Consider the following 23743-nt stretch of genomic DNA (forward strand, 5'->3'; position numbering starts at 1 on the left):
CCATTGTTAACAAGTCGTTGATCGATGTTGACCATGCACGTGATCTATTAGAATGCATCACGTGTCCTTTTTTAGATTTTAATATTATATATGCTATATATATATTAAAAATGTTAAAAAAATATATAATAAATTTTATTTTTTAAATTATTTTAAATTCTAGAATTTAAAATAATATATTTAAATTCAAAACAATTTAAGTTTTTTCTAGAATATATATTTTTTAAATTTAAGTTTTGCTTTTTCAAATTTTTAAAATTTAAATAATTTTTTTAAAATTTTTAAATATTATTTTGACATTTAAAAATTATATTATATATAATTTCTTTTACATTTTTAATCAAAATAATATATAATATATAATATGTAAGAAAATAGAAAAAAAGACACATGATGCGTTCTAATAGCGACATGTGGATACTCAACAATGATAAAGGCCAATTAGTTTAGTTTGAATCAAAGTCAAATATGTTTTTTAATTTAAATTTAACATTTAAATTTTAAATAAAATTAATTACCATGTGACATATTATGATTGGTTGAATGTGGTACGTGGCACATTTTGATTGACACAATGTGACGACCAGGGGCGAAGCTAGAAAATTTTTTTAGGGGAGACCGAAATAAAATTTTAATTTTTAATGTTTTATATCTTTATAAATTTTAAAAAATTAAATAAAATTTTTATAATTTTAGAAAGAGCCAAAATAATAATTTTTTATTTTAGAGGGACCTGATCCCTTGCCTGCCCTTGGATTTGCCTCTGGTGATGACTGATTTTTAACGAATGATAATTTAAGTATCAATATGAGATTAAAAAATATATATATCAAAATGAAAAAACATGAATAGTTTGAGGGCGAAATTTAGCATTAAGCTTTCATTAATTTTACCTACCCTAAAACCTGAATACCAAAAAAAACACCTTCCCTGGCTCCCTGCTGCAGTCGTTCCCCCGTCGCCTCCGATCCCCGTGCTTCACCTCTGTCCGTCGGCCTCTCCTCTCTTCTTTTCATCGTCATCGCCGTCTGTCGGCCATCGGCCTCTGCTCCTCATATCTGTCCGTCGGCGTCGGAGTAAGGGGTCTCTTTCGTTTTCGCGCTGCCGCTGGTCAGTTCACCTAAAAACTAACGCCTCTCTCAGTCTTTCTTCATTTTTCTATCTAATTATCATTTTCGTTTGCTGCGTTTTGGGGTTTATTGATATTTGAATGAAATGATTTCTGCTGTGATTCCCATTACTTCATATTTGCATTTTGCAACTTCAATATTGGTTTGCAGGTTTGATAAATGATTTGAACATTAAGATTAAAAATAGTGGCTTGTTTTTTGTATTATATATGTGTCTGTGGTTGATGGTTAATTGTTTGAAGCATGCATGTATGGCTGCTGCACAAACACAGACAGAGAAAGCATACTAAACTCGGTTGGTTAACCGACCGAAAATGACTCGGGTCGGTTTTTTTGGTTTTCTCCCATAGTCAAATCGTTGTCGGTTTTCGGTTTTTCTGCACCGAACTAACCGACCTGACCGATTGCTCACCCCTACTTGTTTTAACAAATTTCCGTTCTCATTACTTCATTTATTGGTTGTTTCTACAATAGGTGAAGCTTCAAGGTATCAAAGCAACGCGTCAATGTCCAGCAAGAGGGCTTCGGTTCTGACCTTCAACTATCTCACCGCTTTATCTATGGTACGTTCGTCACGGCGTTTCCCTCATTCAGTCACAATTTTCAGTAAGTTCCTCAGCACTGCCCCTGAAAGGTGGGATTTTCATAGCCCTAGTAGCACCTCTCAGTTTGAGGATTCTCCTTATGATACCCCAAGTTCACTAGGTTATGAGCAGAAACAAAATGGGCAGGCCTTAAACCCAAACCAGGGTTTCGTGGTATGTCCTATGGATGATTATGCGGGAAGTCCGGCTGGGGACAACCGTAATAGCTACAATAGTGGTTTACAGCCAACAAGAAATCAGATGGGTGCCATGGGTCAAACTGGTTGGCATCATCATAGCCATGGGGAAACTAATGGGAACTTAGAGATAAGTCCAAACGGAATTTATGCAAATGGTTCTTGGAAGGGTGCTGAGCCAGGGTTTCATCAGAATCATGATGGAATGCACTGGGGAAACAAAAGAAATGAACTGCAGGATAACTCAGTTTATGGAAATGGAAACTTTAGAGGATACGAGGCTGATGCTCAAAGTACTTCCAATATGCAGAATCAAGTATGGTCATATTGGCAAGGGCCTAAAGAAATCAGACAGAATCAATATGACCTTAATTTACCAAGGTTTACAGAATCTCAAGGAAGCCATCTGAATTCGCAAGGCCCAAATTTCAGCCAGTACCGGCAGAAGCCGCAAGATGTTTATAATTTTAGTTCTTTTGGTCAAGTAACAAATAACATTAATTTTTATGGTCAAGTATCTGCTACTTCTAATCTCAAGGAAGAGTTAACTGAGGTTCCTGAAACTATCTCAAATAGTGCTACAGTTGAGATGCTAGAGGAATTTTGCAAAAAAGGGAATGTTAAAGAAGCTGTAGAAGTTTTGGTGTTGATGAAACAGCAGGGTGTTCATGTGGATTTGGCCCAAATTTTGCAGTTAATGAAGGCATGTGGGGAAGTGAAAGCTTTACAAGAAGCGAAAACTGTTCATGAACACCTCGTAGGATCATTTTCACCTCTCAAAATAAGCATCTATAACAGGATTTTAGAGACATACTTAAAATGTGGTTCTACAGATGATGCATTTGATGTGTTTGAAAAGATGCCAAGGCGCAATCTGACATCTTGGGATACTATGATAACAGGGCTTGCTAGGAATGGGCTAGGGGAGGATGCCCTTGATCTGTTCTCTCAGTTTAAGCAGGCAGGCTTGAAACCAGATGCCAAAATGTTCCTTGGAGTGTTTTATTCTTGTGGTGTCGTTGGTGATATTAATGAAGGAATGCTTCACTTTTCGTTGATGAGCAGTGATTATGGTATTGTCCCTTCCATGGAGCATTATGTGGGTGTTGTTGACATGCTGGGGAGTACAGGGAATTTGGATGAAGCATTGGAATTCATTGAAAAGATGCCATTTGAAGCCAGTGCTGATGTCTGGGAAACTTTAATGAATCTCTGCAGAACTCATGGGCACTTGGAACTTGGGGATCGTTGTGCTGAGCTTGTGAAGCAGCTAGATCCCTCTCGCTTGAATGAACAATCAAAGGCAGGTCTCATACCTTTGAAAGATTCAGACCTTAAAAAGAATGAGAAGAAGAAATTGGCAAGTCAAAGTCCTCTTGAAGTCAGAAGCAGGGTCAACGAGTATCGTGCAGGAGATACATCACATCCTGCGAATGATAGAATCTATGCACTGCTAAGGCATTTGAAAGAACATATGAAAGAAGCTGGTTATGTTCCAGAGACAAGATTTGTTTTGCACGATATAGATCAGGAAAGTAAGGAAGAAGCTCTTCTTGCTCATAGTGAGAGACTTGCTCTTGCTAATGGTCTCCTCACTAGTCCAGCTCGGGGACAGATTCGTATTATCAAGAACCTTCGTGTTTGTGGTGATTGTCATGCTGCATTTAAGATCATGTCAAAGATTGTTGGCAGAGAGATCATAATGCGAGATGCCAAGAGGTTTCATCATTTCAGTGAAGGGTTATGCTCTTGTCGAGATTTTTGGTGATCAAAAATAGAACTTGAGGTATCATTTATCTTGACATTCTGTTTTACTTCTTCAATGAAAAAAATGAAATCTAGAAGCATCTGAAGCGAGTAATTTATAAGATAGTAACTTTATAGAGAAGATATAAATAACCTATCTAGTTATAATTCTCGTCGTCTTTTTTATGATATTTACCTGCAAACCCTGTTTATATATCTTCTGCGTGTCTAGAACATGAAAGTTTTGTCCTTTCCTCATACTTTAAGATAGTTTCACTAAAGATGAAAGGAAGAAACTTAGTGTGTTGTGACTCAAATAACCATGATGTTCAAATAAGTTTGTGAACTTTTTTTCTTTTTTCTTTTTTAGGCAAGGAACAATGCTTGGCTTCTGATTACTGGCAGTATGTTCAGTAATAGGTATGTGGTATAATAACTGTTTAACTGATTCCTCCATTGATGATTTTTTTTTCTTTTTATGTTTTCTTTTATTTTGAATTTAATAACATGTCATGTTTCTTGATGAACTTTAAAATATTTTCAGATTTTTCAGATCTGGTGTGCAGAAAGGTGGGAGCAAAATTGAGTGAATTTTTAACTAAGCTACCTTTTCAATGTAAGAAAGTGAGTAAAATCATCCAAATTAGCACTAACCTATTCTGAATAAATAAAAGGAAACAAATAAAGAATATTTTGAGGTTGCCACCCTCATCATACAAAGTCCATATTAAAGCTTCATCTTTTAAAGAAGTCCATATTAAAGAAGCTTTTTAGTTTTTTTTGTCTTGCGGGGTCTATATTCCACTTCATTTAAGGTTCCCGATGTTTATGGTGTTTTCCAATTCAAGGTTGAGTACCAAAAGCTAGGGTATACAAGTTTATCCCTTTCAAAGCAGGTAACTATTTGTGTTTTTTATGATCCTGGATACAAATTTCTATCTTGAGACCTAAGTCTCTTACTAGTTATCTCATTTTATTTGAAGAATGGAAGCTTGTAACAATAGAAGTTAAAATTCGAGAAATATTTTTCTTTTTCTCTTTTCTTATTAGCAAATTTGTTTCATTTTCCCCTATCCAAGTATTGTCATATATGATTGCCTTTATGGAGGGAGCTATTGCTTTGGGTCTTTCGTAGTATATATTTTTCGAATTTGTTACGTAATTTGCTAACATATGGAATTGGATTGCATTTTCCTGTCAGGCCATATAGAGACAATGAATATGAAAGATTCATACCTGCTGCTTACCCTTATTATGGAGCTGCATTTTCTATGGTACCACCTTTTTACTCTCTCAACCATTGTTAACTTCATAGAGCTTATAGGTAGACCTGTCAATTTGATTCGAAATTGAAAACCCAACCTGATTAATCCGAATTCCAACCCAACCCAATTTGACTTTAAAAAGCCAACAACCCAACTCTGAACAAACCGAATCTGACAATGACCGAAACTAGGAATGGTTGAGCCCAAAATGACCTGAACAGGTAATTCGAAATGACTTGGACATGAGTGTCAATTCTGAATGGCAAAACGTGAAATGACTTGACTGCAAACTCAAATGACCCAAACTCAAAGTAAGGAACCCATAAAAGAGCTTTAAATCCAGAATGATCCAAACCGAAATGAACTAGAAATTTTAGACCCGACTCAGACAGACATGATCACCATAATTATGAACTTCTAATATGGCCTTTTATTTTTGTAGATGGCAGGATTCTTCATCCTCTCCTTTGTCCATCTCCACGGCAAGTAAAGCTGTAGCATCTCTAGCATGCAGGCCATGGACCGTTGGAGTCGAAATTTTTTAGTACAATGATGCAATTGAAATGTTTAGAGTTTTGAATTTTATGCGTTATGATATTTATCGGTTAAAGAAAAAAAAAATGCCCGTAGAGATATCCGTTCAGTTTCCCCTTCTTTCTCTGTTACGCTGTTATTATTATTTTTCATTTTTGACTTTATTTTGTTTTTTTTTTTTTGGAAAACTTTCCCTTTTACAAAATAACTTGATAATAACAATAAATAAATGGGAAAAAATGAGATAACAAAAAGTATCCAACACAAATGTGATTAACTATTAAATTTTTTTTCAATAAAAATTGTGACTTAGTCCATTTTAATAATTAATTATTAAATCTTAGTTAAAAATAACAATTAGTCATATATTTTTATTATTGGCATATTTGTGGAAATTTTCAATGATGTAATTCCTCAATTTATTTGATAATTTCTGATAAGTATAATAGACAAGTTCTGAAGTTTGCAGGTGGTAAGTAGACAGAGTCAGGAGGATATCTTAAGTATTATTATTTTTTATTTGAATTAAATTAAGGATAAATTATAAATTTTTGTTTGCTTTAAATTATATTTTAGTCACTTATGTTTGAAATGTCAATTTGGAGGTTTAGTTGTTGGGATGAAAATATGTTTTTAATTAAATAAATTTAATTTAGATTGTCACGTATGACATTTTCAGGACTGATGTTAGAGAGGTAATGGAGCTTAACGGTAGAGTGATCACTTCGTAACAAAATGATAACGTAAGTGACTAAAATGTAATATTTCAAACATAAGTAGCTAAAATGTAATTTGAAGTAAACAAAAGTGATTATTTTTATATTTTACCCTTAAATTAATATCATAAATTAAGTTAAAAGATGAATGTTTATTTATTCTGTTTTTGACAAACTATTCAGAAGATTACGAAAATGTTATATAAATAAAATTAAAATCATAAAATTAGCACTTACAAACATTTGCAATTTATCAAACAAAAAATAAAATTATATTTAATTGTACTTTTGTATTTTACAAAATCTGAGCAATGATTTTTATAGTGCTATACTAACTTCTCGGTTTTCATTTAAGGATTAAATTGTGATAAATTAAAATAAAGAAGCTAATATCTGAATTTTTATAAAGTAGAAGATGAAATTAAAATTACACCAAAAAGAACATACTGTTTTACTTTGACAGTGAATAAAGAGAAGAAAAGACCGGAAAAGAAAAGAAATCCCGTTAAATTAAAAAACGAAGAGAGAATTGATAAAAACTTGGCAAACAAGCGAAGCTCTTGACAATTGTTTTTTCTTTCTAATATAACTCCAATTTTAAAGAGATTTTTCACCGGTTTTTGTCACTCCCTAAAACCCCACGATGAGTTCCATGGAAATCGATTTCAAGCAATATCAACTCCGCTGCCAATTACGAGGCCACGAAGACGATGTAAGATCTCTATTTCCTTCGTTTCCTCTCAATTCCATTCGCCATTTTCCTTTTTTAATTTCGAATCACTTAGGTTTTGAAAAAAAAAGGTTGCTGGAATTTTGATTGTTTAGGTTCGTGGAATATGTGTTTGTGGAAGTGAAGGTATAGCCACTTCTTCGAGAGACAGAACGGTTAGGTTCTGGTCTCTTGATTCGTCAGATAAGCGTAAGTATGTTTCGTCTAAGATGCTATTAGGGCATTCGAGTTTCGTCGGTCCATTGGCTTGGATTGCACCGGATGAGGAGTTTCCTGAAGGTGGAATTGTTTCCGGTGGGATGGATACCATGGCTTTTGTTTGGGACTTGAGGACTGGAGAGAAAGTGCAGTCATTGAAGGGTCACCAACTGCAGGTTACCGGTGTTGTATTGGACGGTGGGGATATCATTTCCTCATCGGTTGATTGGTGAGTTAATTAAACTGTTGGATGGGAAGTGTTTTGCATTTTGTGTGAAATAGTTATGTTTGGTTTTTCATTTAATCTTCAAAATAGTTAACCATCTGTTTCGCAGCACTTTAAGACGATGGAGGAAGGGTCAACCTGTTGAATCCTGGGAGGCACACAAGTCGGCCATTCAAGCTGTAATAAAGCTTCCTTCAGGAGAGCTAGTTTCAGGTACATCTATTCTCTATGACATTGCAAAATTTGATGACACATTTTCCTTCAGGAGAGCTAGTATCAGGTACATCTATTCTCTATGACATTGCAAAATTTGATGACACATTTTTTCATTGATTCTAATCCATTTACTTTGTTGGTATAAGTGTTACCTTCTGGTCTGTCCATGCAGTATAATCTTGCTGGCATTCAGTCTTTGTTATGGAAGTTGACAAAAATTATTTGGTCATAACAGTTTTATCTGAACTGTGAATGAACACAAAAAGTTGGGGAAAAGAGTGTATGGTTTAAAATTTTTAAATTTACTCCAGGTTCGACTGACACAACCTTGAAACTTTGGAGAGGCAAGACTTGTTTGCACACTTTTTCTGGGCATACTGGTAAGTATCCTGCTCCCCAAATTTACCATGCTTTATTCTTACTGGATAGGTAGTTAGGTATAAACGCATTCTGTGTTTAATGGAATGCAATTACTCAGGAAGAGCATTTCTTGTTATAAAATGATGATATTAGTTTGCATAAGCACTCTCACATTTGTGGATTGTGCAGATACTGTTCGGGGTTTGGGAGTTATGCATGGATTGGGGATTCTTTCTGCGTCACATGATGGGTTAGTATCCTTTACCCTTTCTTTCATCATTCTATCACTACAAGTTAAGACTACAAGGAGGCTTCTCTTTCAGTTCTAAATTCATCTTCATTTTCCCTCCTTTATCTCTCTTTTAGTTATTTATCATGTTTTTATTGCTTGAATGTATAGTTGCATTAACTCCTACCTGTTTTGTTTTGGTACATTAGTTCCATCATGTTATGGGCTCAAAGTGGCGAAGTATTAATGGTGATGGTTGGTCATACTTCCATTGTCTACTCAGTTGATGCTCATGTTTCTGGACTTATTGTCAGTGGTAGCGAAGATCGTTTTGCAAAGATATGGAAAGGTGATTGTTTCTGCCATCTTTATCTCTGTTTAAAATAACCACACTCATGAATTAGTAACTAAGGGCTGAATTGTGTCTCACGGTGTCATAAGATAGAGTAATTTTTTAGTTGACTTCGGAGTACCATCAGTTCCTCATCATTAGATAGCTTAGTGAAGTTTTCAGGGAATCTTATTTGGTATTATTTATCAAGCATACCCGAAAGCATAACCTGTTCCTTAACTTGGGTATATTTCATCGCATAAGGGAACATATTATCTTCTTTTTTTGGCTCTCGGTGGTAAGTTTTACTCGTGTTTTACTTACCCCAAATACTCTGTAACTAACATAACTGGTTATAGGCTTTTATCTTTCTTATACTTATAGCTAAACATGGATTTTGCATGACTGGAATTATTATTATCACAAGGATAAATCTTCTTATTGCAGATGGGGTCTGTGTGCAAAGCTTAGAGCACCCTGGTTGTGTTTGGGATGCTAAATTTTTGGAAAATGGAGATATTGTGACTGCATGTTCAGATGGAGTTGTAAGAATTTGGACAGTAGATCAGGAGAACATTGCAGATCCTGTGGAACTTGAGGCATATGCTTCAGAACTCTCCGAATACAAATTGAGTAGGTATGATCATATAACACTTTCCAATAACTTATGCTTACCTTATTGTTATAATATGATCATCTTCTGCTTTGTTCACCTTTTCTTAGTACAAACATGGGGACTGTTTGGTAACTATTTATGCCTTTTCCAATTCTCATTCTTCTTGAATTTCAATAAAAAATATTCTTCTCCCCAGTAGTTCATTGTGTAATTTTATGATTTGTATGTGGTTTATTGACTTCCAGATCACTCAAGAGTTCTAAGGTTTTTAACTTTTCAGCTTTGCCTGATATCCATCTCTTACCTTTCTGTTTGTATTAGGAAGAGTGTTGGTGGTTTGAAATTGGTAGATTTACCTGGGCTTGAGGCTTTGCAGATTCCAGGTGTGTTCCCAATTGCCTGTACATAGTTAGTTTTCTTATGCTGTGCTTGAGTCATGCTTATTCTGTTTAATCTAGAGATGTAGAAATACTTAATTTCCCTTCTCATCGCATTTCTTTCTGATGATATCTTTGGTAGTAGCAGTTGAATATGGTTTAATGATTGGTGTATTTGGCCAGGAACTAGTGATGGCCAGACAAAAATTGTTAGAGAGGGCGACAATGGAGTAGCTTATTCATGGAATATGAGAGAACAGAAATGGGATAAGGTAACTTCATTCTAATACTTTGCAGTTTTTTTCCTTATCATTTAAAAGTTTCGTTCTCACTCATCTTGAGTGCACTGTTCATTTTGACACTTAATATTCTGTGAGGAACATGAAAGCCTTGATGTTTTTGTTCCTATTTATTCTGCTCTTTTGTTTCATAAGTTGTTTTTATCAAATTGTTAGTGGTTAAAATAAAAGAAATGTCTTTGATTTTTTTTTAAATTTCAAGACAAATCTGTTCCCATATACAGGTAAAATTTCTGGTGGACCATTAATTGGTGATGTGGTCTGCCTTGTTGTTAACTTTGGCTTAACCATCCATCTACAAATTATTATATTTTCCATGTTGATGTCTGATTCAGATTGGTGAAGTAGTTGATGGTCCAGATGACAGCATGAAGCGTTCGGTTCTTGATGGAGTTCAATATGATTATGGTCAGCAGCTTTGCTTCTTAGTCATTTAAGGTTAATGAATTAAATGTAAATGCATTCTTAATTTTATTTTTTCTGACTCAGTATTCGATGTTGATATTGGCGATGGGGAGCCTATACGTAAGTTACCTTATAATCGATCAGGTATTTCTCTATTCTTAGCCTTGTGTTTTCTGTTGTTTCCAAATTAATGTAATTTTTCTTCAGATCTTTTGGGTCTCCTTATCTTTTTGCCCTTCTCTCTTTCCCCAGCCTAGGTACTTTGTAAAGCTAAAAAAATGACTACATCTTTTACCCTCTAATGAACAATAGGAAGCATGTGTTCTCCCAGCTTGTTATTCTTTGTGAAAATTTAACTATGGTTCAGGCATGCAATATTACCATATATAAACATGTTTTTAATGAGGAAAAAAACATTTTAAGGACTACCTCATTATTTCTTATGATCAAAATCACGATAGGGAACATGATTTTTAAAATTTACATTATAATTTGAATGACTTGCAAGTGGCATAAAGCAGATAAATTGGGCATGCAACATAACCTAAAAGTGATAACATGGCCTGCTATCTTTCCAGATAATCCGTATGACACTGCTGATAAGTGGCTTCTGAAGGAGAACCTTCCTCTTTCTTACCGTCAACAAATCGTGGAGTTTATACTTCAAAATACTGGGCAAAAGGATTTCAATATTGATCCAACATTTCGTGATCCATATACTGGCTGTGAGTATAATATGTTTTCAGTCCTGACATTCGCTGTTGGAAGCCCTTTATGAATTCCTACTCGTATTGGCTACTTGTTTGCAATGACTAATGTCTTGTTGTTTTTCATTGCAGCTAGTGCTTATGTACCTGGACAGCCATCATATGCTTCTGGTTTGTACTTGGTTAATATATAGAGATAGATTCTTTTCTGTTTCCTTCTACCAGCTCTCCTACTACTCTGCCAACATCAGGATATCTTTTGAACCTTGATATATATTCACATCAATTTTGTATGCAGGTATTGCGGCTAAACCTACCTTTAAACATATCCCAAAGGTTTGTCACTACTCTCTACCTTTAAGCACATAACACTTACAAGTACAAAATAGATGTTCTTAAAATCTAACTCTTGCCTTCTCTACCAGAGGAGTATGCTTCTAGATGGAATTGATTGCTTAAAGTACCACAAATAATTGTGGTCAAAGCTTTGCATTTAGTTAACTATGCTAAATATTCTCCCACTCCAAACCTATGTGTAAACTAGCATTATTGCATCTCTGAGCTGTTTTTTAACTTTCTTCTTGTCATTTTTTAATAAGAAAATTTGTTTTAGTTTATTCTTTGTTACTTTTTATTCCAGAGAGGAATGCTGGTTTTTGATGCGGCTCAATTTGATGGCATCCTCAAAAAATTTTCAGAGTTCAACAACACACTTCTGGCTGACTCGGTAGATTCTACAATCAATAATTCTTATTTATATGTTTACATTTATTCTTAATTTTTGTCTATGATAGCCTTACGTTGCACCAGTATTCTTCATAATATTTTCTTAGCTTACTCTTTAACTTTTGAATCATCTTACACATGACTTTGTTGTGCTGATAGCTCATTCTTGTATATCAGACCTCAACTTGAGAAGCTATAACTTTTCTATTTGTGATTGCTTTGTGTGTCATAACAGTTCCCTTAATAGTATCCATTCCTGGTTTTAGTTTTATCCATTGGTTTCATAGGGACAAGTTTTGACTAGCTGCCTAATATTCTGTATGCATTAACTTATTTGTTGGGATTTCCTGCCTGGTTTACTTTCGCTGCTACCTGCTATACCATTGTTATTCTGTTACATCTTTGTGGTTCTCTTGGATTGAGTTTCTCATATAACGGATCCATTGACATTCTTGTGAAGGAAAAAAAGGACTTGTCTTTGACAGAACCGGAGATCTCTAGACTGGGTGCTATTGTTAAAATTCTGAAGGACACATCACATTACCATACGAGCAGGTTTGCTGATGTTGACATTGCGTTGTTGCTGAAATTGCTGAAATCATGGCCAGTTGCCATGATATTTCCTGGTTAGTGTGGAGAAGATTTTAAGGTTTTAGTTTGAAGTCTCTTCTTTGGGTTGTTTCTTTGGTATTGGGGTGTTATTTAAATTCTGCTTTGACAGAGTTTTGTTGGCAGTTCAACTCTATTTTATTCAAATTGAAGCACCACTCTATGTGAAAAGCTGATTTCGTTTCTTTTACTTTATGATTTTAGAGGGCTCTATGCTTGTTTATGTCAACTATAGTCCTCCTTACATGTTTCAAATCCATTGTTCACCTTCCCAGTGGCTTGCTTCTATTTGTGCAGTTATTGACATGCTGAGGATGACCGTTCTGCACCCTGATGGGGCAACTGTACTTCTCAGGCATGTTGAAGTCAATGGTACCTAACTTAAAAACTTTCTCTGCTATTTAGTCTACCTTTCTCTTTGAAAAGTAATTGTCGCAACCGGAAATGTCTAAAAAATGTATATTTTAGTTACGTCGTATATATGAATCTATCCTAATATTGTTTGACAAACTTCCAATGAACAGGTTAGCTCCTATTTTATTGATGAAACCACTAGATAATTTTATATGCAACTATTCCTCTTTGTTATGTTCTGTTGTAAGTTTTAACTTTGAATTTATGTGCTGAACTAGATGTGGTAATGGAAATGATTATGAAAGCCACGACTGATCCTGCACTTCCTGCAAATCTTTTAACCAGCATCCGTGCTGTAACTAACTTTTTCAAGAATTCGAGCTACTACAGCTGGCTGCAAAAGCATCGTAGTGATGTAAGTTTGCCTCCTCTATTAACATTGAAATGTTATTTTGGTAAATCAAGGTTTTTGATATTGCTTTCGGATGCTTCCGGTCTGCTAGGTGTAGACTATTTTTGTTTTCCTCTTCAGTTTAGGGTTTTGCCTTTTTCATCAAACAAAAGAAAATTAATAGTAATCAATTGTAATGATTTTTTTCTCTTCTATTCTTGCAGATTCTTGATGCATTTTCAAGTTGTCTTGCATCACCAAACAAGAATTTACAGTTGGCTTATTCAACCCTGATACTAAAGTAAGCATTCTGTTTATGTAAATATGCTCACATGGGTTTACTTTAGTGAAACCATTTGGGACAGTTTAATTATTGCCCCTTCTTTTGGATGTTGTTTGTCCTAAAAGTTCCTAGTTGACCTTTTCCTTAAGTTTTGTAAACTTTTTTACCATGGGTTTTGATGTTGAAGAGAAGAGGATGGAATTGCTTATATCTCCTTTATAAATTTGCTTTTATTTTCTCAATTGCTTTATACATGTTTTTAGTTACACTCTGCGATGCACTTCTCATGAGTGTGCTTTGCAGTTATGCGGTGCTGCTAATTGAAAAGCAGGATGAAGAAGGTCAATCCCATGTTCTTTCAGCAGCTTTAGAGGTTTGCGTTACTCAATTATTCCCTAACTTAGGAATTGAATTCTATATATTCCTGATTTGATTTCTCTTCTCTAAGAACTCAACCTTGTGCATGTAGCAATGGAATGCACTGATATTTTGTTTAGTAACGATCTTCAGCTACAAAAATCATGAACTTCTTTCATTGTTTTCCCTTTTGACACAGATTGCTGAACAGGAAAATCTAGAGATTGATTCAAGGTTCCGAGCTTTAGTTGCCATTGGATCACTGGTATTGTCCTCTTAACTCATTTATTCTTACCTTCAGCATGGTAGTTATGATTGACCCTGTTTTCATTTGGATTTGTTCACGACATGACTGCAAGCATAACAAACACTTTTTCCTTTCCACTTGATTAGGCTAATAGTAAATAAAATATCCGCTAGCCCATTTCACAATCTACCTTTTGTTTCTTGGTTTGTTTGGTTTTCAAATGCTATAATATATACATGTTCCACCGTTTCTTCTTTAAGGAAAAGAAAATATTTAAACCCTGCATCAAAGTTGATGGAACAATTGATGTTTGTATCTTTGAGCTCATAAACATCTATAACCAGCTTTCTTCGAAGAAAATGCAATAAGATTTTTAAAATTATTTTTAAAAGGCTTATTCTCTAGAATTCTAAGCAGTGTTAAGTGGTACCATTAGGCTTATTCCTCTTTATTTTGCAGATTTACTTGTTGGAGTTTTACTTAATTAACTTTTTTTCCCCTAAAAATAATTTTGGTTTGGTTTTGATAACTTAAATGCTCCATACAGATGCTTGAGGGTCTGGTGAAAAAACTAGCAATGGACTTTGATGTTGGGAACATTGCCAAAGCAGCAAAGGCTTCTAAGGAAGCCAAGATTGCAGAAATTGGAGCTGACATTGAACTGTTAACAAAACAGAGTTGAAAGCTGGTGGTTCCTAGTAAGTTGGCCTTTTATTTTCCTTTTCTTACCAAACTCGTATGAAGTTCCAACCTTCAAGTCACACGGATTCTTTTGTATTATCCGAGGCATTTGCTGGAAAAGCTTAATACCTTTAATTTTTCCTAGAGTGGGGAAGTTTGGGGCTTTATTCCAGTTTGTGCACTGCAACAAAAAATCCTTGTTCTATGGACTTCTTAATAAATATGTCAAACTTTACATTGTTTGCAGGATGAGAGAGAATGGTCGAGAGTTTGGACAGATCTTCTGTGTAGGGATCAAATTGGAGATTGCAGAGAAAAGTGGGTCGGAAAAATTCATTTTAACCAATCATATATTCCGGGGAACTTGGGGCTTCATCTCATAAAACCCAACCGTTTGCAGCATATTTTGCTTGCTTTATATTACTGTTTACGGATGGTAAGACAGCTTGGGTGGTTGATCTTTAGGCTTCATTTGTTCACAGAAAACAGGCAAAGCAAAATGATGCAAAAATGGATCAAATTGCTGGTTTTCATTTGATTTAATGATGCGTAGTTTATGGTCACTTGCCAATAACTGGCGACATGAATGCACACATACATAATTGAATACTTCTGCACCTGGATCGTATCATGCAAAAATGCCTTCATATTCCAGCGTATTCCAATTATAGTTTTAGTCCCTCGACTATGCTAAAATTTGAGATACAATACCTTTGAAGTACATTCATCTGTATGTGTGTTTGTATAAAAAAATTAAGATTGTGGGTAAAAGAAATGTAAAAATGTAATTAATCTAAATGAATAATAGTTTTTTCAAGATGTTATTTGACACCAAAAATTCTTTGTTCTTTTTTGAAAGTTAAATTATTGTATAATTGTAATTAAGACCCTCCAAATCTCAGTTCCATTTAGAATAAAACCTATCATCACCTCCTAACAACATCCTATTCAGTTTAAGCCTAACATTCCTGTGTTTCAAATGCCAATGCCTTGGCTCAATCCTCTTATGCAAACTAAACCCAAAATACTGCGGAAACTCCTTTAATTCCTCCAAGCTCCTCTCCATTTCCCCCACTAAGAACTCATATTTAGGCCTCAAATTATCCTCCACATTGTACCCAAATATCGCTGGCATCCTCGCACAAACCATCGCTGCTTCTTCGTATCTCAACCCTATGCTCCTCAAGAACTTGATCTTAGCCTTTAATTTATCCACCCTCGTGTTCAGTAGAAACGCCTTCTGTTTGCTCGGCTCGTTCAGTTTCTCGACGCCCAGTCCTTTGAGGTACTCGACCGTGGGCTTCAAACAGTATTCCACGTCTGAGAATAAGATGTAGGGGCAGTGAACGATCAATCCGCGGGATTCTTGTGCGGTGGCGTTTAGATCGGTGGTTAAGAAATCAAAAACCGGCTCGATTTCGGAGGTGGAGAAGTTGGAGGAGAAGAGTTGGGGGCAAAGGAAGGTAAGGCGAGGGAAATCGTTATCGTGGATGCCTTTGGATTTGAGGAAGTTGACGGTGGAGATGAGGTAGTCGGCGGTTTGAGGGGATGGGAGATTGCGAGGGTTGGTGTTGGGATGGATAATGCCTATGGCTTTAAGGTAGCGGAGGTTTTCGCGGTGAGATGTGCGGAATTTGAGGTAGAGCGGCGGCGGAGGGGTTTTGGGTGGCGGGATGTGGAGACAAGGAAGCTGCATTGAGGATTTGTGTTTGGTTAGGCTGCGTTTCTTGGAAGTAGATAAAGGAGCAAGTAGATAAGGCACGTATGAAGCTATGGTGCCACATAAGCCACTTGTTTATGGACTATGCTTCTTGCATGGGTAGGTAACAAATCCTTCTTGCAAGAATTTGAGATTCGACGACCATGATGGTGATTGGTGTGGCTGTCTAGCCTGTGGTAGCTGTGTTGGAGATCGCCACTCGCCACTCGCCACTCGCCACTCGACAGTGTAATGGTCTAGCTTTTGGGAATTGGGAGAAATGCATTTGTCGATTCAGTTTTAAATTATTATTTACGTAATACATATTAAATTAATTATTAAATTGGGTTTAGTTTTATAAATTTATATTTATGTTGAGTTTATATTTATTTTTTAATTTAAAACCATCAAATTGAGTTTATTCGGTTATTTCAGTTTAGATCCCAAAACCAAACTAAATTAATCCAAAGATCAAAAAATTTTATTTATTTAATTCGGTGAGATCGATTTAATCGATTTTGTTAATAAAGATTCCAGCTGGATTGATATGTTATGACTCAATTTTGAAAGAAAATTAATATGAATACAAAAATTATAAATTTATACCCATATCCAACATAATGGTTTAATTCAAAATTAAATATTAAATTATTTGATTCCAAACACTATACTTCACTGGATTGATATGTCATGACTCATAATTTTAATTTTTTTATATTTTACATTATTAATTGTTTTCTATAATTATGTTTTTATTATCGTATATATTAAATTAATATTATAAATAAATTCAATTGGTTGGAGAATTATATGCCCCTACACCAAATTTCAATGGATGAAAAAGATTTAGAAAAATTTAATTCTTGAGGTCGGGAATTTAAGTTTAGGGATTAAATTGAAAATAATATCAAGTTTTTAACCGAAAATTAGAAATCAAAACGTGAAAAATTGTAAGTTTAGGACTAAATCTTCGTTTTTTTTTTCTTTAACACTGAGGATTTGATTAGGGTTTAAGGGCCAGGAAACCCAGAGGTGAATAAAGAAGCACGAGGGGAAGAACTTAATAACCAAAAAGAAAAAAAAAATGGATACGGCTCAAAATCCAGACTCAGATCATAAAAAAACCGACCCTCCTTCGTCGGCTTCGGCCTATCTTGATCCTAACTACTGGTAAACCATTTTTATGTTCTCCATTCATGTCTCTCCATTTTTCTTTTGAATTTTTTTATTTATCCCAAAAAGAGAACTTTTTTTAAAAAAAATTCTATGTGTGTTTTGATGTGTTATTCTTTGTTTGTATTTCAGGAACCAGCGGTTCTCTAATGAAGAACACTATGAATGGTTCAAAGATTATTCTCATTTTCGCCATCTCATGCAATCCCATATCAAACCCAATTCCTCAGTACATTCTCTCTCTGTCTCATTGTTTTAAATCCATTTTGCTTCATATTTTTTGTACTTATTTTGAAGGAAAATTCTAGTTATTCAGCTAAAAATCTAAGCTTCAAGGCTTAAGAGAAAATGGGTAGTCGATTGTTTTTGGTTTCTGAGCTTGATTTGGGATACTGTATTAAATTCTTGATATTTTAGTTAAAAATTGTAGCAAAACAGCAGTTAAATTTGTTGGTTTTTGAGTTGGGGTTATACGTTATTTGCTGCATTCATAATTATGGATTGCTAGTTCGATTTTCATTACGGTTTTGCTCAGTTCTGGTTAGAATGGGATTCGGTTTACTTTAACACGATAATGATGAAAAATTTTGCATGATGAAGGTGCTGGAACTGGGTTGTGGGAACTCGCAGTTGTGTGAAGAGCTCTACAAGGATGGTATCATAGACATAACTTGCATTGATTTGTCATCTGTTGCAGTAGAGAGGATGAAGGAAAGGCTGTTGTCTAAGGGATACGAAGGTGTGTTTTGTGGATATTTTCTGAAGTTGCTATGTGTTTTCTTTTCTTTCTTTCTTTCTTTTTTTTTTTTTTTTTTGGTTTGAAGCTTGATTTGAGTCTATGATGAGTATGCAATATGAACTGTGAACTGACTTTGTGATTCAATTTTATTGCCTTTGTCCTATGAGTTTAATTTGCTTATGTGGCATGTGATTGAACTATTGCGCACAACATATACAGAGAAACTCGTGCCCTATAATATGTTTATATGATATCTCATGGTTAGTCTATCAATTCAATGTTCAAACTGAAATGATTCTATCGTAGATAAGTAGATAGCTTTTTTTAGTCTTTCCATTCGGAAAGTAGTAAGCCAGGCTCTAGAAAACTTGAGCATAAAACAATCATGTTGAGTGCTGAGGATATTATGTGCTTAAGTGTGTTCGACCTCATATCCTCCAGGTTATTGCAACAGCAACAATGCCAGTGTTGGACTTTAACATTAAAGTCTTCACTATTTGGCCATATGAAACTGAAACTAGGTAAGGTTTGAGGGCTTAACCGAAAACCAAAACTAAATACCAGTGTCAACTTTCATTGGCAAATTCGTTGGTCAAATGTCCAAAAGATATCCATTTTCTCTTAACTGTTATAAAAATTATCTTGATAATGGTGAAATTTAGTTTCATTCATCAATTCTTTTTGCTTTCTTGTCACCTCTTTATCAGAAATAAAAGTCCTGGAAGCAGACATGCTAGACCTTCCCTTTAGCAATGAGTGTTTCGATGTGGTTATTGAGAAAGGAACCATGGTAAACCAAAAACCCGAGATGAATTTTCTTTTACACATATCATATAATTAACATTTCTTTGCCGCCGATTTACTTTTTAATTGCTTTCTCTTATTGAGTCCCATTATGCCGATACCTTTCTTCCCCCATCGTTTTATCTTTTTTTGAAGGATGTACTGTTTGTGGACAGTGGTGACCCATGGAATCCACAGCCGGCAACAATATCCAAGGTCATGGCAATGCTTGAAGGTGTTCATAAAGTTTTGAAACCCAACGGCATTTTCATATCTATTACTTTCGGCCAGGTACAATAAAAAAAATTCATTCAGATTGTCCGTTTAAAATGTGAAGCACATTGTTCTTAATTGGAACTTTCGTTCATATAGCCACATTTCAGGAAACCTTTCTTTCATAACGCCAAGTTTACGTGGTCAATCGAATGGAGTACTTTTGGAGATGGATTTCACTATTTTTTCTATATATTGAGGAAGGTTAGTCCAGACTTCATGGTTGTTGCTTGGCATTAATATATTTAACAACTTTTGTTTCGAACATGGAAATTGTTTACTTACAGGATTCGAAAAGTCTGCTGTAAGCACTTCATGTAGTATCATCTGAATTGCGTAATAAATGATACATCAACAAGTTTCTGTGATGAATCATCTTTCTAAGTTAAATTATGAACCTTGTAAGCATTGTATCCGTGATTTTCTGGTGTAAAATTAACACCTTTTTGCATTTTCAGGGACGGCGGTGTTTAGATGATGAGGACTCCATTGAAAAGATCCAGATGCCATCAATTTCTCTATATCATGAAGAGTTAGAGGGTGAAGATTATATTTTTCAAACCAATATAGAAGAGTTAAACAGTTAGCTCAGGTAACTATCACTCTTCTACTTTCAGCGTCCCTGCCGGAACCATGCTAATGAAGTCGAAACAAGGCAAACATGTACCAACATGTACCTTGAATGCCATTCTATCTCTGCAATGTTTACATCGATGTGATAAGATTTAAGTTATCTGGAACGGTCGCTGAGAATTTCGAGTCTGACTGGCTGTTCAACCTTTCAATTGTAAACTTCATCGATTCGGACCTTGTCTGAGTAATGTTACTATTGTAATGGAAACAAGTTACAGCTAAATGTAGTTTCTGCATTTTGAGCTAATGACTGTGTTCATTGTTGTAATGCAGGTTTCATCTAAAGGGTACTTTTATAGTTGTGTTAGATCCTGGATTGAGGTTGTCCCAAAAAAATGGAAATTTTTTGATGCTCTATGTATCTTTTAGGTTTGAACCATTTGGACTTCATTTCTGCAATAAAATTTTCACAATAAAAAATGGAATTTGTTTGTGATTTATTTATACTAGAAATCCTGTGTGTATGCATGTAAAAACTTTGAATTTAGAATATTAAGGTGGGTTTAATATTCACATATGATTTAGAATTAATTAATGTAAAATCTGAAAATAAAAAAATTATATTAAATTGGGAGTACAATTAAATTTAAACACATAAATACTTCAAGTTAAGAATATTAAATGTATAAAATTATTTATTATGGTATTGTCATCACTATTAAGTCAATATCGAGTTAATTTTGACTGAGTGATAAATTTAAGGTTTTACTAATGCAATTTACATGTATCTAAATTCTACCATATGCATATTTTTATATTTTTTTTAAATAAAAAAGGCTAAAGTATTCTCAAATAATATAATTTATTTTAAATATGAAAATATATTTTTGTAATTTCTTCAACTGAGTCAAAGTTTAATAATAACATAGATAAAGGTACTCTAGCATAATTTGATGTGAATTAGAATGTAAAAATCATAATGTGTGAGTCCATCTAATTTTTAAGTATGTACTATTGGTGATTAAACTTTAAAAAAATATTCTAACTATTTTCAAGAAACTCGAAAAGGATGATAAGTAATTACTTTTTAAACGGAGATTTTGGTAAAATTAGTTGGGAGTTTAGGATTTGAAAAAGTATAAAATTATTAAATTATTAAATTTAAAAATATTTTAATAACTTCTGCCGAATAGGCAAACAAACAATGTGAGAAGTAAGCATGAATAATAATACATTTTTATATATTTTACTAATTTTACTTTCTGAAATTTAAATCCAAATTTTCAAACACTACCCAAACAATTTCTTCAACTTGATCCAAATAATTTAATTCAAAATAAATTTTATTTATTTATTTATTAGTAAGTGGCCTGTTATCTTAATTATGTTTTTCTTTTTCTTTTTAAAAAGTTTCAAAAATATTGATAAATTTCTTTTTTATCTACCAATTGTACAAAGTTACAAACTGGCTAATCAATTTTTCATCTCAAAACCCGGGCAAATTGGTAGAAGAATTAACCGTTGAAATTGCCCAATTGATTGGTCCACACCTAGGGTCAAATAACCACATGAATCCATTATACCTGTTGGGCATTTACAAGTTCCCTTAACAATTTACTTCCAATACAGACAACAAAAATATCAAGTTTCAACCCAAACACAAATAAAACATGAAAAAGCATAACATACAGTAAACCATTTCAAGTCTTTAACAAGCTTCAAAGAATAGAAGCTTGCATAACACGGAAGCAACAGGTAATAAAAGACATCATACGCACACTCAATCACAGGTACTTCTTAGTACTCATCATCTTCACCCTCATCACCCTCAGCCGACTCAGCACCAACTTCTTCATAATCCTTCTCCAATGCAGCAAGATCCTCACGAGCCTCTGAGAATTCTCCTTCTTCCATACCCTCACCAACATACCAGTGAATGAAGGCACGTTTGGCATACATAAGATCAAACTTATGGTCAATGCGAGAGAAGACTTCAGCAACACTGGTGGAGTTAGAAATCATGCAAACAGCTCTCTGGACCTTGGCGAGATCACCACCAGGGACAACAGTGGGTGGTTGGTAGTTGATACCGCACTTAAATCCAGTAGGACACCAATCGACAAACTGAATGGTGCGCTTGGTCTTAATGGAGGCGACTGCAGCATTGACGTCCTTGGGAACAACATCACCACGGTACATCAAACAGCAAGCCATGTACTTTCCATGGCGTGGATCGCACTTAGCCATCATAGATGAGGGCTCAAAGGCACTATTGGTGATTTCAGCAACTGAGAGCTGCTCGTGGTAAGCCTTCTCAGCAGAGATGACTGGAGCATACGAGGAAAGCATGAAGTGGATTCTTGGGTAGGGAACCAAGTTGGTTTGGAATTCAGTCACATCGACATTCAAGGCACCATCAAACCTCAGTGAGGCAGTCAAGGAGGAAATGACCTGGGAGACAAGACGGTTAAGATTGGTGTAGGTGGGCCGCTCAATGTTAAGAGAACGCCTGCAAATGTCGTAGATAGCTTCATTGTCAAGGAGAACAGCCACATCAGTGTGCTCCAAAAGGGAGTGAGTTGAGAGAACACTGTTGTAAGGCTCAACAACAGAAGTGGAGACCTGAGGAGATGGGTAGACAGTGAAACCCAACTTGGATTTCTTGCCATAATCGACAGACAAACGCTCCAAAAGGAGAGAACCAAGACCGGACCCGGTACCTCCACCAACAGCGTTGAAAACAAGGAACCCTTGAAGACCAGTGCAGTTATCAGCAAGTTTCCTGATGCGGTCCAAACAGAGGTCAACAATCTCCTTGCCAATAGTGTAGTGACCACGGGCAAAGTTGTTAGCTGCGTCTTCCTTGCCGCTGATGAGTTGTTCTGGGTGGAAGAGCTGGCGGTAAGCACCAGTTCTCACTTCATCAATAACAGTGGGTTCAAGATCCACAAAGACGGCACGAGGGACGTGCTTCCCAGCACCAGTTTCACTGAAAAAGGTGTTAAAAGCATCATCACCTCCTCCGACAGTTTTGTCACTTGGCATCTGACCATCAGGCTGTTAACAGAAACAAAACCGCTCATAAGAAACTCAGCTTTCAAAGCCTAACAGCAATAAACAGATACATCCCTCGTGGATTTAAAGCTAAAAAACAGAATACCAATCAAACCTGACGGGAAAAACCGACAAATTTAAAAACACAAACAAAGATTAACCAGATCCAGAGCAAGAAAAACCGACACCTTAAAGATTCAAACAACAATTAACCAGATCTGATTAAGCATGAACAACAGAGACCTGAATAAAACACAGATATAAACATAACAAAGCTACAAACGCTGAAACGAAGAAGCATAAAACACAGATCTGAATCAAAACGAAAGGTAACATTAACAAACGTAAAATCATAAAGAAAACGGGAAAAATACCTGGATTCCATGCTCGAGGCAGTAAAGCTCCCAGCAGGCGTTTCCGACCTGGATACCGGCCTGACCGATGTGAATCGAAATGCACTCTCTCATTCTCGCTTAAGAAAAATTCGAAAAAGCAAAGAAAGGGAGAAGAAGAAGAAAGAAGGCGTTTATTAAGACACCTTCTAAGATAAATTCAAATTTGAATATCTAAAGAGTGGTGAAGGGGGATATTTATAGGCGGATAATGGGGGGACAAATACAGGTATTTGAGGGTGATGTTGTAACTGTTGTGATTAAGATTAGGTCAAGACAGCCCTAAATGATGACGTGGGATAACGTTATTGGTCTGTTTAACTATCGTTTTAACTACGGTTAGTTGGCTTTTCTAATTTTTGAATATTTTTAAAATTTGCCTCCCGGCTGTATAATTGGGTTTATTGCAACTAGCAAGGTGAATCGGGATGGGTGGATTTAACCAATGTTATTTGAATTGGGTCAATTAGTTGGACTGAAAAATAGTTGAGGTTATCGGTCCGAAAGGTATTTTTGAACTGATTAAATTGAGAATCAATTGAA

General features: G+C 35.1%; 5 protein-coding genes across 13 annotated transcripts; 3 read left to right on the forward strand and 2 right to left on the reverse strand.

Annotated features, from left to right (window-relative positions):
• The first annotated feature begins 847 nt into the window (after positions 1–847).
• LOC107898759 (pentatricopeptide repeat-containing protein At4g32450, mitochondrial) lies at positions 848–5565 on the forward strand. 7 transcript variants are annotated; one of them, XM_016824292.2, is made up of 7 exons: positions 848–1110; positions 1605–3697; positions 4028–4077; positions 4202–4281; positions 4506–4553; positions 4859–4931; positions 5365–5565. In XM_016824292.2, exon 2 carries the CDS (start codon positions 1637–1639, stop codon positions 3677–3679), a length of 2043 nt encoding a protein of 680 aa, XP_016679781.1. In that variant the 5' UTR covers positions 848–1110; positions 1605–1636; the 3' UTR covers positions 3680–3697; positions 4028–4077; positions 4202–4281; positions 4506–4553; positions 4859–4931; positions 5365–5565. The 7 variants fall into 7 exon arrangements, with proteins under 7 accessions (XP_016679781.1, XP_016679783.1, XP_016679778.1 ...); XM_016824294.2 differs by having other exon boundaries at positions 4202–4273; XM_016824289.2 differs by having other exon boundaries at positions 4202–4553.
• A 1092-nt stretch (positions 5566–6657) lies between these two features.
• On the forward strand, positions 6658–15057 carry LOC107898757 (phospholipase A-2-activating protein). Of its 2 annotated transcripts, none has more exons than XM_016824286.2 (23): positions 6658–6884; positions 6998–7329; positions 7436–7539; positions 7854–7922; positions 8092–8152; positions 8341–8480; positions 8910–9099; positions 9400–9461; positions 9639–9727; positions 10090–10162; positions 10244–10303; positions 10738–10884; positions 10999–11037; positions 11165–11202; positions 11507–11593; positions 12053–12218; positions 12499–12573; positions 12834–12970; positions 13171–13247; positions 13533–13602; positions 13786–13851; positions 14381–14531; positions 14762–15057. In XM_016824286.2, exons 1-22 carry the CDS (start codon positions 6816–6818, stop codon positions 14513–14515), a joined length of 2286 nt encoding a protein of 761 aa, XP_016679775.2. In that variant the 5' UTR covers positions 6658–6815; the 3' UTR covers positions 14516–14531; positions 14762–15057. The 2 variants fall into 2 exon arrangements, with proteins under 2 accessions (XP_016679775.2, XP_040946867.1); XM_041090933.1 differs by having other exon boundaries at positions 6683–6884; positions 6974–7329.
• A 245-nt stretch (positions 15058–15302) lies between these two features.
• LOC107898758 (transcription termination factor MTEF1, chloroplastic) lies at positions 15303–16759 on the reverse strand. The gene has a single exon (XM_016824287.2). The coding sequence runs from the start codon at positions 16208–16210 to the stop codon at positions 15413–15415; it is 798 nt and encodes a 265-aa protein (XP_016679776.2). The 5' UTR covers positions 16211–16759; the 3' UTR covers positions 15303–15412.
• A 331-nt stretch (positions 16760–17090) lies between these two features.
• On the forward strand, positions 17091–20121 carry LOC107898756 (EEF1A lysine methyltransferase 4). 2 transcript variants are annotated; one of them, XM_016824284.2, is made up of 8 exons: positions 17091–17383; positions 17519–17615; positions 17987–18125; positions 18833–18915; positions 19065–19199; positions 19281–19385; positions 19640–19773; positions 20088–20121. In XM_016824284.2, exons 1-7 carry the CDS (start codon positions 17298–17300, stop codon positions 19766–19768), a joined length of 774 nt encoding a protein of 257 aa, XP_016679773.1. In that variant the 5' UTR covers positions 17091–17297; the 3' UTR covers positions 19769–19773; positions 20088–20121. The 2 variants fall into 2 exon arrangements, with proteins under 2 accessions (XP_016679773.1, XP_016679772.1); XM_016824283.2 differs by lacking the exon at positions 20088–20121 and having other exon boundaries at positions 17100–17383; positions 19640–20061.
• A 1297-nt stretch (positions 20122–21418) lies between these two features.
• Positions 21419–23351, reverse strand: LOC107898755 (tubulin alpha-2 chain). The gene is given in 2 exon segments (NM_001326859.1): positions 21419–22811; positions 23183–23351. Coding segments are annotated over 2 exon segments (1353 nt in total). The 5' UTR covers positions 23276–23351; the 3' UTR covers positions 21419–21551.
• Between the last annotated feature and the right edge of the window lie 392 nt (positions 23352–23743).

Source organism: Gossypium hirsutum, chromosome D04, assembly GCF_007990345.1.
Source record: "Gossypium hirsutum isolate 1008001.06 chromosome D04, Gossypium_hirsutum_v2.1, whole genome shotgun sequence".
Classification (NCBI taxonomy): domain Eukaryota; kingdom Viridiplantae; phylum Streptophyta; class Magnoliopsida; order Malvales; family Malvaceae; genus Gossypium; species Gossypium hirsutum.